This window comes from Hemicordylus capensis, chromosome 2, assembly GCF_027244095.1.
Source record: "Hemicordylus capensis ecotype Gifberg chromosome 2, rHemCap1.1.pri, whole genome shotgun sequence".
Classification (NCBI taxonomy): Eukaryota; Metazoa; Chordata; class Lepidosauria; order Squamata; family Cordylidae; genus Hemicordylus; species Hemicordylus capensis.
Genome location: NC_069658.1, coordinates 233,920,003 through 233,936,086, shown reverse-complemented (window position 1 = coordinate 233,936,086; position 16,084 = coordinate 233,920,003). Strand labels below are relative to the sequence as shown.

Genomic DNA, 16,084 nt, shown 5'->3' with positions numbered 1-16,084 from the left:
CATTATTGTCCCCTTTGCTAAACAGGAACCAACCTGGTTTGCACTTAGATGGGATACTACATGTATGAGCACTGTAAGATATTCCCCTGGAAGGAGAGCTTGTCTTGTGGTAGCAAGTATGACTTGTCCCCTTAGCTAAGCAGGGTCCGCCCTGATTGCATATGAATGGGAGACTTGATGTGTGAGCACTGGAAGATCTTCCCCTCAAGGGATGGAGCCACTCTGGGCAGAACAGAAGGTTTCAAGTTCCCTCCCTGGCTTCTCCAAGAGAGGGCGGAGAGAGATTCCTGCCTGCAACCTTGGAGAAGCCACTGCCAGTCTGCGAAGACCATACTGAGTGAGATGGACCAATGGTCTGACTCAGTATTTGGCAGTTTCCTATGTTCCCTTAAGGGCTGGGACTGCTCTGGGAAGAGCACCAGCATGTTTACATGCAGAAGGTTCCAGTTCCCTCCCTGGCAACTCCAATATAGGGCTGAGAGACTCCTGTCTGTCACCTTGGAGAAGCCGCTGCCAGTCTGTGTTGACAATACTGAGCTAGATGGACCAATGTCTGACTTGGCAGCTTCCTCTGTTCGGTCTTTCCAGGACTGAAACTGTCTGTTGAATCCAGTGCAGGTTATTTGAGGACTACAACTGGATGTTAACAAGAATTCAAGTTCAGCGCATGGTATGAATGGTATACTCAGCAGTCCGGTTGTGGAATCTTGGATTCGTCAGCAGCCGGATGCATCACAGTGCACTGGGGTCCAATATTTCTAGCTGGACAATCAAGAAGAATCCCCTCATATCTGAAATAGCTGATATGTAGGCTTATTAATAGTCTTTAACCCAGGCTGGTACTTCCTGAAGAAAACCTTCAGCCTCAGAGACTCTGAATCATTTAGGAGTTGTTCCTTTTTTAAAAAAAAAACACATATGTGGTAATTCATATTATGCTTTACAGAGTATGAGTTGGGCTTTTTTCTGCAGATGAAGACTCCAGACAGCAGAATCCTTGGCTGAGAAGTGGGTCAGGAAAAATGCAGGAAGCTGAGGAACATAAGACACTGCCCAAGACTATTGGTCCATCTAGCTCAGTATTGTCTACACAGACTGGCAGCGGCTTCTCCATGGTTGCAGGCAGGAGTCTCTCTCTCAGCTCTATCTTGGAGATGCCAGGGAGGGACCTTGGAACCTTCTGCAGGCAAGCATGCAGATGCTTTTCCCAGAGCAACCCCATCCCCTGATGGGAATATCTTCCAGTGCTCACATATGTGGTCTCCCATTCAAATGCAAACCAGGGTGGACCCTGCTTAGCACAGGGGCCAATTCGTGCTTGCTACCACAAGACCCAGCAGCCAAAGGGGCATGCCTGCCTTGTAGAAGAATGCGCCTGAGCTCGTAGATGAGGAAGCCCAAATGGAGATTCTGCACGTGAGTGTTAAGGCTCAGGATTCTAGGCACCCTGGGTTGTGCTCCCAGCTACATCCCAGCCGGACACCATCTCCTGGATTCAGGCAGCTGCTCCCTTGCCCCAAATCTTGGAAGTTCAAGGCAGGAGGTGAAGTGTGTCTCTGTGTGGCTGGCTTTAGTGGTGGAAAGTAATAGATGGTCAGTGTGCACGTATGTAGTGAGTCAAGACACCCAGGATTTGGATGGAAGCTCAGGAAAGTAGGACCCCCTTCCCATTGATGCACCCCCTTCTTGGGGACCACAGTTCTGTATGCAGTCCATGTGATGCTGCAGGTTCTGCCTTAGAGAGAGAGAGAGGAAGAAGAAGAAGAAGAAGAAGGGCTTTGCCAGCTCTCCTACTGGAGGACCTACTGGAGGAGCCACTGAGCCTCTGGATGACTTTGGGAAGCTCCAGGACTTTTCCATTTCAGGTTTGAAGAGAAGGACATGCCCATCTGCCATGCACAACCCTCCATCCAGTTTTGAGGATGCAGGGGTTGCAACTGGGAGTCACCATGGCCGTCACCACTGATTGCACAGCCACTTATTCCCAGCAGCATTGGGGCTGCCTTTCACCACAGCCCCAACATGGTGTGCTGGACTAGGACTGGGAAGACCTCAAATCTCCAGTCAGCCATTGAGCATTTCTGGAAGGGCAGTATAAAAATTGAATGAATCCTCTATAATAAAAGGCTTAAGTGTGATCCCGTGTCCCTCTGCCCGTGTCTTTCTTGGCCGTTCTGGGCATGCGCGGAGCGCATGCCCAGAACGTCTGAGAAAGATACGGCCGCAGAGACACGGCGGCCATGTTGAGGACAGCAGCGGCCTAAGAATGGGCTACGGGGAGAGCAGAGTCGGCAGCGGGTGGACCGGGAGGGCAGAGGCGGCTGCAAGGGGACCGGGAGGGCAGCGGAGGGAACGGAGGAAGATACGGCCGCAGAGACACGGCGGCCATAATGATGAGAGCAGCGGACGAAGAACGGACTATGGGGAAGGTAAAGACAGCAGCGGGCGGAAGAGGCGGCAGGGGAAGCCGGCCGAGGCGGCGGCAGAGCCGCGGCCAAGGCCTGGCAGCGCTGCCGAAGCCAGGCGGGGGGAAGAGGACCCCCCCACCCAAAACCACCACCGACGGACGGGGTGAGGAGGCGGCGGGGGAAGCCGGAAAGGGGAGACCAGCGGTGGCGGGGGGCCCTTGCCCGGCTGGGGAGATGGGCCGCGGCATGGAGGCTGGCGGCAGCGCGAGGGGGAATGGCGGCGGGGGGCCCGGCGCGAACAACTCTCCTAGCGCCCGTTAATTTAACAGGCCTAAAATAACTAGTAAATGAATAAAAATAAATGTATCTCTCAGCCTAACCTACCTCACAGGCTGCTTGGGAGGATAAAAACAAGCATGTGCTCAGAGGAAGAGCTCCTCAGAGGAATAGCGGGATATAAATGGAATAAATAAATAAATTGTGCTGTGCAGCATGTCGGCTATTATACACACTTGAATAATCGTAAGCCTTAGGCTTACTGGTTGGCATACTGTGCATGTTGTAACGTAATGCTTGCACAAGCACAGAGGTGGTGCCAATGCAGCTGTGTGACAGGATGGCCGTCGTGTCCCGTGGCTTTACTGTCGTGCAACTCTGTGCAATGCTTGCGCCACGGCATTCTTGCACAACAGTGCGAATGTTACCTTGCAATGCAACGTAACCGTTGCACAGTATGCCAGCCACTGTCCCAGTCAAACACAGGATCATAGGACTGCTTTTTGTGTTTTTTTCCTCACAGAAGTAGGACCGGTGCACGGACCGGTAACGTTCCTCCCTGCCGCCCCTGCCCCCGCCGTTGTCTTCAAAGAGTTAACAAGTAGAAAAAGCTGGCGCCACACATGTGCCACGCAAGTAGAAAAACTCTGCCTCCCCAAGAACATTTTTGGAAAGTCCAGCGCTGGAGGGGGAAGAGCGAAGAAAGACACACTCTCCCCCTCCCCAGTGCTGGACCATGCCTCAGTGGTTCCGTGCCTATCCCTACACAGAAGCACTCCAGCGCTGATGCCTAAGCATAGTTCACAGACTGCAACACAAAAATGGGAAATGGAAAAAAGATGCAGACAGGGCTTCACAGTGTACCTCAGGTGTAGTGCTGCTTTCCCCCTGACCTCCAAGGAAGGCCAGGTGTTCCTCAGGTGTAGCTGCGTTCTCTTCTGACCTTCAAAGGAAGATGTTTCATCTTCCGTGAAGTAAAGTAGGAGATATATTTTAAAAGGGTTGGCCAAAGTGAGCCTCTCCGGCTCTTCTTGGGACTACAACTCCCATTGGACGTGACCTCAGTCACTCATGTGTTGGTAACATCCAGATTGGACTACTGCAATGCACTTTATGTGGGGCTGCCCTTGAAGTCGGACCATCCAGAACGCGAGGATGTTCGTGGGTGCCAGTCGTTTCGTGAATCCCAAGGAGCCCCTGGTGGCGCAGTGGTAAAACTGCTGCCCTGTAACCAGAAGGTTGCAAGATTGATCCTGACCAGGGGCTCAAGGTTGACTCAGCCTTCCATCCTTCCGAGGTCGGTAAAATGAGTACCCAGAATGTTGGGGGCAATATGCTAAAAATCATTGTAAACAGCTTAGAGAGCTCCGGCTATAGAGCGGTATAGAAATGTAAGTGCTATTGCTATCCTGAGGCAGCTTCATTGGTTACCAGTCCATTTCTGGGCTAGTTTCAAGGTTCTGGCCTTGATCTTTAAAGCTCTACATGGCTTGGGGCCAGGGCACCTGTGGGACCGCATTCACACACATGCATCTTCCAGGGCCCTTCACTCATCATCTCAGGCTCTGCTCATGGGCCTTGCCACTAACAAAGATCTGCTTGGCGGGGGACTAGAGACAGGGCCTTTTTGGTGGTGCTTTGGAATGCCCTCCCTGAAGAGTTTCACCATGTTCCCTCCCTCAGTGTTTTTTTAAGAAAACAATTAAAACACATCTTTTAATAGAGGCTTTTTAATATTTCATCTGCTGCTTATACCGGGTACATTTTTTAAAAAAAGTTTTTAGCTTTTTATTAATACATTTTAATTTGAAACTTTTAAAAATTTCTAATCTTAAATGTGGTTTTGGCCTGGTCTTTTAACTTGTTTAATGTTATTAATATTTTTCTTTCTATTGTATCTATTTTATTAATTTTTGTGAGCCCCCTGAGCAGTAGTGCACTGGAGGGGTGGGATATAAATATGCTATTAATCTTAATAATAATATAATAAAATCGGAAGAAGGTGGGGTTGCTGGGACTGTAGCTCTCTTCAGCATTCCAGCAAGCTTACAATTTGTTTCTGGCAGGCTAAATGAGGAGCTGGAGGTGGCAGAGGAGGTTGTAGGTTCTTGCTCTTGCTCGCTCTCTCTCTCTCTCTCTCACACACACACACACACACCTGTTAATGCTCCATCTTTTGTTATATCGGATAGGTCTTTCCATTTATAGTTTTTATAATTCTCAATTTTCTAAAATAATTTTAAAATTAACTTTTAATTTTGAAACTCGATTCTGATTGTAGTTTTAGCCTGACTGACTTTTAACTTGTTTACTTAATTGGGTTAGTTCTATTACTTTTATTCTACCTTGAATCTATTCTGTTGTTGTGAGTTGCCCTCCAAGCAGTAGTGTACTGGAGGGGCAGGGCACAAATATTTTAAATAAATAAATAAATAAATAAATGAGAAGGCACACACACTGACTCTTGGGCAGGAAAGATCACCTCTACTCTTGGCCATGGCTACACTGGGTGACAGGGAGTTCCATAGGTTAGTTCTGTACCATGTAGGGAACCGTGTCTATTTTCTCTTTGCAACTGTGCGACTGTCAGCATATAGCCCTTTCTCCCCATTCCCCACTACTGCAACAGATCACTGCTTTACATAAGAGAGCAAGGAAGCAGCAAGAGAGCAGGCTAACAGCATTTCCCAAATGACTGCACTGGGGAGGGGGAAATTTTTGACAGTCTCCCCTTTCCCCCTGAGCACCACCCAGAAATATGTCCTTGAGGGCTACCTGGGGAAGGGAAGGTCATCAAAAGTTTCCTCTCTCCTGTGCACCAATGCAGTGAGTTGGGAAGTGCTATTAGCCTGCTCTCTCTCGCTGCATTGGTGCTTCGTGGCTTTCTCACATCAGCCACTGTTCTCTTCATGTTTTATCAGCTGTCCAGTACATAACACACACACAGGAGTGCCTGGGGCACTTTCAATAACAAACAAATTTATTGTTGCAGAAGCTCTCATTCGCTCTATATCGATATGTTGTCCACAGAGATATATTACCACAACACCCTGTCTGTGGGGCTACCTTCGAAGAGTGTTTGGAAACTAGGGATGCACAAACCGGTTCAACGCTGAACAGGTTCAACATCAAACCGATTCAGTTTGAAGGTTTGGAGTTGAGCCGAACGATCCACAGTTCAGCTCAACCTTGGACCGAAACACACACACACACACACACACACACACACACACACACACACACACACACATCATGACCCAGGCCATGCAGAGGCCCATTGAACATGTGTGGCGGCCTCCAAAATGGCCTCTGCAATGAAGCATGCCCAGACTGGGTGGTTTTTGACATAAGGAAGGCTAGCGAGGGGAGGGGAATGTCTGTGGACAGCTACCCAGCCTTGGAGAAGCCCCCTGGAAGGAGTAAGTGCTAATTTTTTTTAAAAAACAACAACAACAACCACCTGAAAATGGCTCACAACCCCCCCCCCACCAAATCAAACAGGGGATTAGTTGGGGTGGGGTGGGGCTGAACTGGCCTGGTCCCATTTCGGACTCAAACCATACCAGGCCATCCGGTTTTGTGCACACCTCTATTGGAAACATTAACAGGGCCAGTAAATCTCTTGCATGTAAATTTAAATACAATTTAAGAGTTGGTTTTGTGGTAGCAAACATGAACTGTCCCCATTGCTAAGGAGGGTCCAGCCTGGTTTGCATTTGAATGGGAGACTACATGTGAGCACTGTAGGACATTCCCCTTAGGGGATGGGACTGCTCTGGGACAAGCACCTGCATGCTTGCATCCAGTAGGTCCCAAGTTCCTTCCCTGGCATCTCCCAAGACAGGGCGGAGAGAAACTCCTGCCTGTGACATTGGAGAAGCCGCTGCCAGTCTGTGTAGACAATACTGAGCTAGATGGGCCAGTGGTCTGACTTGGTATATGGCAGCTTCCTATATTCCAAATAGAGGTGGACTAAGCCCTCATGGCATCCTAAGTACAGTTCCTTGGATGACTGACTGCAAATAAACCCGAAGAAAACCACATCTGGCATGTGACTCTGCCCCCGACACGGATCCATAGGCCTCCACCTTCTGGTCCTGCCCTGGACGTGTTTTATTCTGGAAGCTGGACACAGCACCCCCTTTGTCCTGATGTCACCAGCCACCGGGAGGAGCCACTTGGGACACCAGGCGTCTTCCTGCTGTGTCAACACATTCCAGCTGTGGCAAGCCCATAAGAGCAGCCTTGCAGTAGGCTGGAAAAGTGCATGGAACTGTCCACAGCAGTTCGGTTTGAATTTGAACTGAATTTGAACCTAACCAGTTTGTTAGAACCAGCCAGTGGTTTGGTGCATGTGGTTGAACCAGTTTGGCCCAGTTTGAGTGCCTTGCTTGTAAAGAAGAATCCAGTAGTGGCTCCTTGGCAGCGGTGGCCTCTCTTGGCCCTGCCGGTGCTCCCCACACACCGTGGGCCAGTGAGCAGCGCAATTGCGGCCTCTGTGCCTGCCGGCCCCTGGTGTGGAGGTGGAGTGCGGGCAGGGCCGAGAGGGCCAGCGTCACAGGAATCCCCATAATGCACTGCACACTTGTGTGGTATATTATGGGAGTTCCAGGGACTTCCTGGCCCCCAAACCGCTTTACTGCCGGCAAAAGCCAGCAATTGTCTGGGCGTCCAATCCGCCCGCCCAGCAATGAGGAGAGGATCACCTGCAGGGGAGGCAAGCTTTTCTAGGATTTCTCCCCTAGCCTCTTCAAGCCCTTCTCATGGATTGTGAAAAAGGCTCAATATGTCACTCTACAGCAGGTTCCCATCCTTGATTCACAAGATGGCCAAGCTGAGAATGATGGTAGCTGTAGTCCAACACCATCTGGAGACCCAAGGTAGGGAACCCCTGTTCTGTAGTAACACAGGAATAGTTTAACATGCCATCATATAGTGACATGTTTACAAATGCACACACACCCGTATAGGTTTATTCATTTCATTTATATACTGCCCATCCAAAAATGGCTCAGTGTGGTTCACAATAAAAAATAAGACCATTTAAAATCTTAAGATGACTCCTTAAAAACCATTTAAAACTATTAAAAGCCAAGCTGAAAATGTGGGTCTTCCATGATGTTGCCTTCTAACTGGATACTACCCAGGCACAAATATAGTTTGTGATTCCCAGCTTCATGGAGGAAACAGGGTTTTCACACAGGCAGCATGGACCTCAGGCAGACAGTTCTTCTGCTGTTTTTGGTCCCCAAAGTCTCACATCTTATGGCTTGTCTCCTAGACCCAGTCCTTCTGTCAACTACCAAATCCAATTACCCATGATTATCCCATCCTAGATCCATATGGCCACACTCTGTGTACATGACCAATGTGGGATTCTTTTTCCACAGTTGTCTGATTTTATCCTTAATAGTGGGTTGTGTTCCTATATCATGCCTCAGGAAGACAGGAAGTAGCGTTAAAAGTTGCACGCCATATCCGGTAGCTAGGTAGATGGTGTCCAATTTCCTAGTTCCGTTCCTGTCTCACCTCAGGCAGCACACTTCTCAAGAAAGTTCTGTCCCTTCGGCTTCTTCTCTTCTGGCTAGTTTGTCCCCCCCTCCCCTTCCCCCCCCTCCCGTTTTTTCTTGTGTGCACCGGCAGGAAGGGAGTCATTTTTTTCTGTTCATTTGACTAAACTCTAAAGTACTTTTTGATTTTCTCAATTCGACTATTGGGCTCATTCTTTTTGGTTATATTATTTTAGTTGTTGGGCTCCCCCCGCCCTCCGCTTTTCCAAATTAATCCCACTCATGCCGGCGATTTGCTGGAGGGCTCCCTCTCAGAGGGACATCCCTCCGAAATGATATTGGCTGCCGGTCGAGGGAAAGCCCGTGAAAAGGGTTCCCGCGGCAACAAACGCCCCGCTCCCAGCCTTCCCGATGCCGCTCTAAGCTCCATTCTCGCTACAGGGCTATCACTGGGGACTGATCTGCCAGCTATTGTGGTGGAGGCTTTGCCCCGTAAATCCTCTAAAAATGCTAAAAAAAAAACACAAGGAGGAAAGCGCCAAAGCTTCAAAGAAGCTAAAACCTAGCGTGGAGAGACAAAGGCGCAACAAACTGAAAGTGAAACTACCAGGGGTACACCTCAGTAAACGCTTACTTTTAAAGGCAGTTTGCCAGCAGCGACTCCCCAAACGCCTGCCTCCAGCCTTACTATAAGCACAAGGAGGCGTCATGGCTACTAATCTTGGGATGGGCAACCAGTCATGCCCACGAATGTGCTATCTGGTGAGCTCCTGGGGGAGAGGGAACCGGGCTCCATGGACCTTCCCTCCATATCTCAATTGCCTAACTCCACCACCACCACTAGCCTGAGCTCTGCCGGGACCGGTTTGGATCCTGCACACCAGAATCTTCCAAATGTAACACTAATCCTCATTTGGATGTGCAATTCAAACAGCTTGCTCCTGAATCTGAATCCTGGCTTAGAGAGTTTATATGGTCTGAACTATCCACCAATGCTACTAACCCGCCTAAGGCTAAAACTCAGGCTCACAGGCCAATTTCTCTCTCTTCCTATCCAGGATCCAGTCCTACTAGGGGAGTTATTCCCGCAAGTGAAAAAGGACAATTTTGTCCTGGGCCACCCAGAAAACGCAGAATTAAAAGGCCTGCTGCCCCTTTACACCCAGCCTCTTCTTCAGATGAAGGTGCTCAGCTTCGCCTATCAAAAAATGACCTCCCTCACCCCTCGCTCCTGACCCAAAAGCCATTCCCATTCTAATTCTCCCACCTCCACCCACCCTCCAAGCCCCTGCCTTCCCAGTCTGAGGACTCCTCTGCTTCATCTTCCACTGAGAAGGGTGAATTATCTCAAGAGGAGGGACAATCTCCTCCAACCAGCTCCTTCAGACTTTTTCAATAGGTGGATTTTGAAGTGCTTCTGGCTAAAGCACGCTGGGCCATTAAGGACATTTCACCCGAGTCCATTGCTCCAGCTCAGTCCTGCCTTGACCAGGCGGTCTTCCCTTCTACCTCCGCCTCTCCCTCTCCTGTTCCCTCCCCCACTCTTTTCAGGGAAGCCATGGTGGCCAAATGGAAGGTGTCCTTTGCATCTAAGCCTACTACCCCGTGCCCTAAGAGGTTGTATACTCTTCCCGATGATATGTCTCTTCTAGTCTCTCCTGTTGTGCATGCACCAGTGGCACAATTGGTCTCGGGTACCTTAATGAACAAATATGGGGATGAGCAACTGAAGATCCCGGAAGATAAGAAGAATGACTTCCTACTCCATAAGGTCCACGACGGTGCGGCCACTGTTATCAAGGAGGCGTCAGCTAATTCCATTTTTTCCAGGGCCGCAGTTCTATGGGCAAAGGAGTTAAATCAATTTGTTCCCCTGGAGAACAAACTCAGACAAGGCATTAATAAACTTGCCAAGGCCTCAGCCTTCACAGCAAATTCCAGTTTAGACTGCATACAACATGCTTTGCGGTCTTTGGCGGCTGGGGTGGCAGTGAGGTGATCACTATGGTTAAAGAATTGGAGAGTAGACCATAAATCTAAGCTTAATTTGGCAGATTCTCCTTTTACAGGGGCTAAACCTTTTGGGGAATCCTTAGATCAAGTCCTAGTGGAAACCAGGGATAAAAAGAAAGCTATGTCCACATCCCGCAGGGAGTTCCCCAGGCCAGGGATCAAAACTCTATATTATTTTCGTCCCTACAGGTCCACCTACAGACCTTATTCCTATACACCCAGGGACCAGGGACCCCCCATGGCTCCTTCAGAACCAACTGGCACCAACCAGGACAGCAACAGAGATTCTGAGGGGAAAAAAGATTCCAGTCCACCAGACAAACCTTCAGGCCTGGACCCCAGCAGAGTTGTAAACAATGACTGTTGGAAGCCGGCTCAGTTTCTTCGCAGCAGCTTGGACCCAGTCCTCTTCAGACGCAAGGGTACTGGAGATCGTTACCCAGGGCCTCTGATTGGAATTCACTGTACAGCCCTATGATTTTCACACCCTCCCACCTCCCCCAAGAATCCGATCAAGCTTCAGTGGATAGCTCAAGCTCTCCTTCATCTGACTCAGATACACGCCATAAAACTGGTTCCTCCAGAAGAACAATTCCAAGGAGCATACTCCCTTCTTTTCCTAGTTTCAAAGAAGGACGGATCGTGGAGAATAGTACTCGATCTCAAACGCCTAAACCGCTTCATCAAGAAATGATCTTTCTGGATGGAGTCCCTCTGCACTATCAAGGAGGCGGTACGCAAAAGGGAGTTCCTGGCATCCATAGACTTGTCGGAGGCATATCTCCACATCCACATCCATCTGTGCCACTGCAAGTATCTGTGCTTCCAGATCCGAGACAAACATTTTCAATACACAGCCATGCCCTTTGGCCTGTCTTCAGCTCCCAGGGTATTTACCAAGATCATGGTCGCCCTAATAGCCAGGATGCGGGAGGAGGCACTACATGTCCACCTTTATTGGACAATCTGCTGATTCGCTCCCCATCCCTCACACAGGCACACAACGATGTGCAGAGAACCATGCAACTCCTGGCATCCCACGGTTTTGTGATCAACTGACAGAAGAGCCACCTCGTGCCCTAAAGCCTCCTGCACCTCGTGGCCCTCTTCAGCACGGCCCAGGGCACCAGCTCGCTGTCACCAGAACGCATATCCAAGATGGCGGATCTGGTCCAGCCCCTGCTGTCCAACCCTTGGACAGAGCTCACCACCTTGGCTCAACTACTCAGATCCATGACTTCTTGCATGAAGTGCACTCCATGGGCCCAGTGGCATTCCCGCCCACTTCAGTGGTTCCTCCAACCATTTCAGGAGCTCATCACCTCCAAGACCCATGAGAAGCTCCCAATTTCCACAAAGGTCAGTCAATCTCTATGCTGGTGGATTTCCCCAGCCGTCTACTGAGGTCTTTCTCTGGCACCGCCGAGGAAGACACGAACTGGCAGTGCTTTGGCACACAAGGATCTTTTTACCTTTATGGAGGAAGCAGTCATTCTACGCCTAGATCCCACCTTCATCCCCAATTCCACCTTTCACAGATCTCAGGAAGTGGTACTCCCCTCCTTCTGCCCAAAACTGACTCACCCCAAGGAGAAGGCCTGGCACATGTTAGACGTGTGAAGGGCCCTCAGGATCTACCTAATTCGAACCAAACCCCATCGTAAATCAGACGCCATCTTCTTATTTTTCTATCCCAGAACTCTGGGCCTTAAGGTTTCCAATGTAGCCCTAGTCAAATGGATCAGGGCCACTATCTGCCTGGTTTATTAAACTCTGCATCTCCCCATTGCGGGAGGTATCACAGCTCACTCTACACACGGCACCAGCATTTCAGCTGCCTTCTCAGTCAATGCCCCTCTCCAAATCATTTGTAAGGCCGCTACATGGGCGTCCATCTCCCCCTTCATCAAACACTGTAAGATTCCTCCATTCCATGCGGATCAGGCAATCATGGCCCGCAAGGTCCTACAACAGGTGGTTTAATGTCCACTTCTCCCTCCCTTCATCTTCTCACTGCTTGGGCATGTCCCAATATTAATGATAAAATCAGACAACTGCAGAAAAAAAATTATTGGTCTTACCTGTGAAAGGTTCTTTTTTGCAGTATCTGATTTTATCCGGCACCCCCGCCGACAATATCTGGCTATGGGCACAGTAGTGGGAGGCAGTGACTCCCGGGGTACAGTATTCTTTCCTTTATTTAATCTTCCTTGCCATCCTGTATAGCCTTCCAGCCTCCTATTTACTTATGGTTATTCCTCCTCTGCCTTGTTGTGCTCTCTCTCCTGCATTCTATTTTTTCTAAGGTTTTTTCCTCTAATAGAGGTCGCTATTGCCTGGCTCAACAGTCCGGAACTGGGGTATTGGATGCCGCCTATCTAGCTACCGGATAGGGCATGCAACTTGTAATGTTACTTCCTGTCTTCCTGAGGCATGATATAGGAACACAACCTACTAATAAGGATAAAATCAGACACTAAGAAAAAGAACTTTTCACAGGTAAGACCAATGTCTCTTTCTCTATTTTACTTTTGCATCATTTTTTGCCACACTTCATGGTGTGGCCTAATTTTCCCCCCTATTCACCACATACACATATACAAATAGATATATTATTATATCAAGCTTTCACGTCAACAGCTATTTCCCCAACAAATTCCATCTAAGAGGTTCTACTCATATTTCAAAGCTCTAATTTCCTGGCATTGGGCCTTATTCCAAAACAACAAGACCATCCTCAGTGATCACTGCTTCTCAATCCCATTTGCTAAATGGTCTCCTAGGCAGAAATGGATCTATGTGATTTATAGAAGTGAGAGAATAGGTAAACCGTTGTCCAAAGGGATTACAATATCTGAGAATTTATACAGTTCTCCCATGGTGGATTTTCTGATGGGAAGTAAGAGCTTGTTTGTAACAGAAGCTCTTCCCATATTCTGTGCATTGATACGGTTTCTTTCCTATGTGGATTCTTTGATGATCACTAAGGCTTGAGGTCTGGCTGAAGCTCTTCCCACACACTGAACTTTGATATGGTTTCTCCCCTGTATGAATTCTTTTATGGTAAATAAGGTTCGAGCTCCGGGTGAAACTCTTTCCACACACTGAACATTGATATGGTTTCTCCCCTGTATGGATTCTTTTATGGTAAGAAAGGTTTGAGCTCTGGGTGAAACTCTTTCCACACTCCAAGCACTGGTACGGTTTCTCTCCTGTATGGATTCTTCGATGGCAAGTAAGTTCTGAAAGCCTGTTAAAGTTCTTTTCACACACTGAGCACTGGTAGGGCTTTTCCTCTGAGTGGTTCCTTTGATGGTAAGTAAGGACTTGTTTACAACGGAAGTTTTTCCCACATTCTGAGCATTTATAAGGTTTATCACCTGTGTGGATTCTTTGATGATCATTACGGCTTGAGTTGAGTCTGAAGCTCTTTCCACACACTGAGCATTGATATGGTTTCTCCCCTGTATGAATTCTTTTATGGTAAGTAAGGTTTGAGCTCTGAGTGAAACTCTTTCCACACTCCAAGCACTGGTACGGTTTCTCTCCTGTGTGGATTCTTCGATGGCAAGTAAGTTCTGAAAGCTTGTTAAAGTTCTTTTCACACACTGAGCACTGGTATGGCTTTTCCTCTGAGTGGTTCCTTTGATGGTAAGTAAGGACTTGTTTACAACGGAAGTTTTTCCCACATTCTGAGCATTTATAAGGTTTATCACCTGTGTGGATTCTTTGATGATCATTACGGCTTGAGCTCTGACTGAAGCTCTTTCCACACACTGAGCATTGATATGGTCTTTCTCCAGTGTGAATTCTTTGATGGGAAGTAAGGTTTGAGCTCTGGCTAAAGCTCTTTCCACACACTGAGCATTGATGTGCTTTCTCCCCAATGTGTACTCTTTGATGATAAATAAGACCTTGTCTGGAACGGAAGCTCTTTCCACACTCTAAGCATTGATATGATTTCTCTCCTGTGTGGATTTTTAGATGGCAAGTAAGGTCTGAGCTTTGGTTGAAACTCCTTCCACACTCTGAGCAGTCATATTTTTTCTCGCTTACATGAATGATCTGATTCTTCCTTCTTCTTCCTTTGCAATCAGTTTTTTGGACTGGAACTTCATGGAAGTCAGAGGAATCGGAAGCAGCAGATTTCTTCACCCACAGATAGTCTGCTTCGGTTTTCCTTCTCTGCAGTTCACACTCTTTCCTGTTCTCACCTCCATCATCTGTATGAATAAGGAGAGGCTTCTAACATGGGGGGAAAGTTGCTCAAATCACAGAAATCCAAATGACTGCTGTGGGAATAAAATAATACACGTGGCTGAGATCCTGACTAAGGTACTCAAGAGAAGTCTAACTGAAATTAAGTAGCCTTTCAGAGTAACTCCTGAGTAGTACTATGGAGTAACTTAGTCTGGATGTCAGCCAAATGTCATTCAGGGGAGCAGGCAACTTTGTAACTTTTGTGAAAGCTGATATTGCAAAGACTATACTACCAGTAGTTTGGACGCAAATGATCCATTCCTAAAAACTCCCCCTTTTTAAGTGAACAGAGTCTCCACAAAACATTTCTCCAGACAGATCACTCACATAAGAAGTGGGTCAAAATGGGATGGGAAATCCACATGTGAGTTCATGACTAGAACGACCGAGCTAATTTGAGCTCTTTACACTCGAGTCAGTGTAAAGGTGTAAAGTGTGAGGGGAACCCCTGTCCTTCCGAGACACTGCCCAGAAATAGTACCCTTATCATATATTGAACCTGGGTGACCCAATGCAATGGCAGATGTGGGAATTCTAGAAGGAGTGCTACTGAATCTAAATGTAACAGAAAGATGTAAGGTTTAAGTCTAACAGAGTTTGATGGAAACAGTCAAAAGCTCCAGGGGAAGCAGCTACTGAGAAGCTTTGATTTTCCGGACCTGGAATTCTGGATTTTCCAGACCGTGTTTGCAGAATCAGGAGCTTGGCCATTTTGCTCCCTCATTCTGCTCATAGTCACTGTCCTGGGCATATGCTGATTTTTCTTGCAGAAAAATCCATTTCTGCTTCTCAGTGCTTTGTGTGGTAGTATACCCACCTATTTGTTGTCCATCGCACTCTGTGTTCCAAAAATTGCACATTTTGGGTTATGTATAACTCAGTTTAGCAACTTTTGTGACCATGTGCATTTGGCCTCAATTCTCCGAACAGTTGACTAATCTAGTCTCACCTCTCTAGCACCCCCAGTTAGTCCAGAAGATTGCCTTTGCTCTTTATTCCTATTAGAAGTGGAATCCAGCTCTTTAAGCAAAGAGTTCTTCTATGCCTAGGGAAGGAAAGAGGAATATTGGGATCCCCCTTTTATGAAAGAAAGACACCTTGCACTAGATTTGGTCAGAGAGAGCTTGATACAACTTCAGGAAGATAAGGAAGGAGTTAGATAGAATGAAGTATTCGCAATGATGCCAGCAAATAGGTGTGTAGCCAGTGGGGAATGAGCTATGGACTTCCTTAAAATTTGGATTAAGTGTGTAGAGAACGTATAGGCCAACCTTCCAGCCTTTTGTTTATTTAAAATGAGAGCAGGGCAGGGGAGTCTGAGTGAAACACGGAAGCCTGTCAGATAGGCCAATAGTCAAAAGGGTTACATAGTGAACTGTTGTCAAGCAGGTGGGTGAAATGAGTGCTGTCTGGAAGCTGCCTTAACTGAAGTGATATTTGGCACACCTTATAATGTTCCGATTTGGGGGGCTGAAAAATCAGCAAAAAGGAATTGGCCTGGGAGCTAAACTAAAGCGTCCCTAATTGGTTCTTGCCAGTCCCTGCAAGGCAGAGAAAGAAGCTTCCCAGCCAGCACTTAAATCAGGTCTGCTCAACTTCTCCCAGCTGGACTACAAC

At 47.9% G+C, this 16,084-nt stretch overlaps 1 protein-coding gene across 3 annotated transcripts in view; it reads right to left on the bottom strand.

Moving 5' to 3' along the window:
• Positions 1 to 8,306: 8,306 nt before the first annotated feature.
• The window catches only part of LOC128343365 (zinc finger protein OZF-like), a 42,315-nt gene continuing 34,537 nt past the window's right edge, over positions 8,307 to 16,084 (bottom strand). For all 3 annotated transcript variants that reach the window (XM_053292315.1, XM_053292314.1, XM_053292316.1), the window contains one exon: positions 8,307 to 14,430. In XM_053292315.1, the coding sequence (XP_053148290.1) occupies positions 13,070 to 14,430 (1,361 nt within the window). In that variant the 3' untranslated portion in view covers positions 8,307 to 13,069. The remainder of the gene's footprint in view (positions 14,431 to 16,084) is intronic.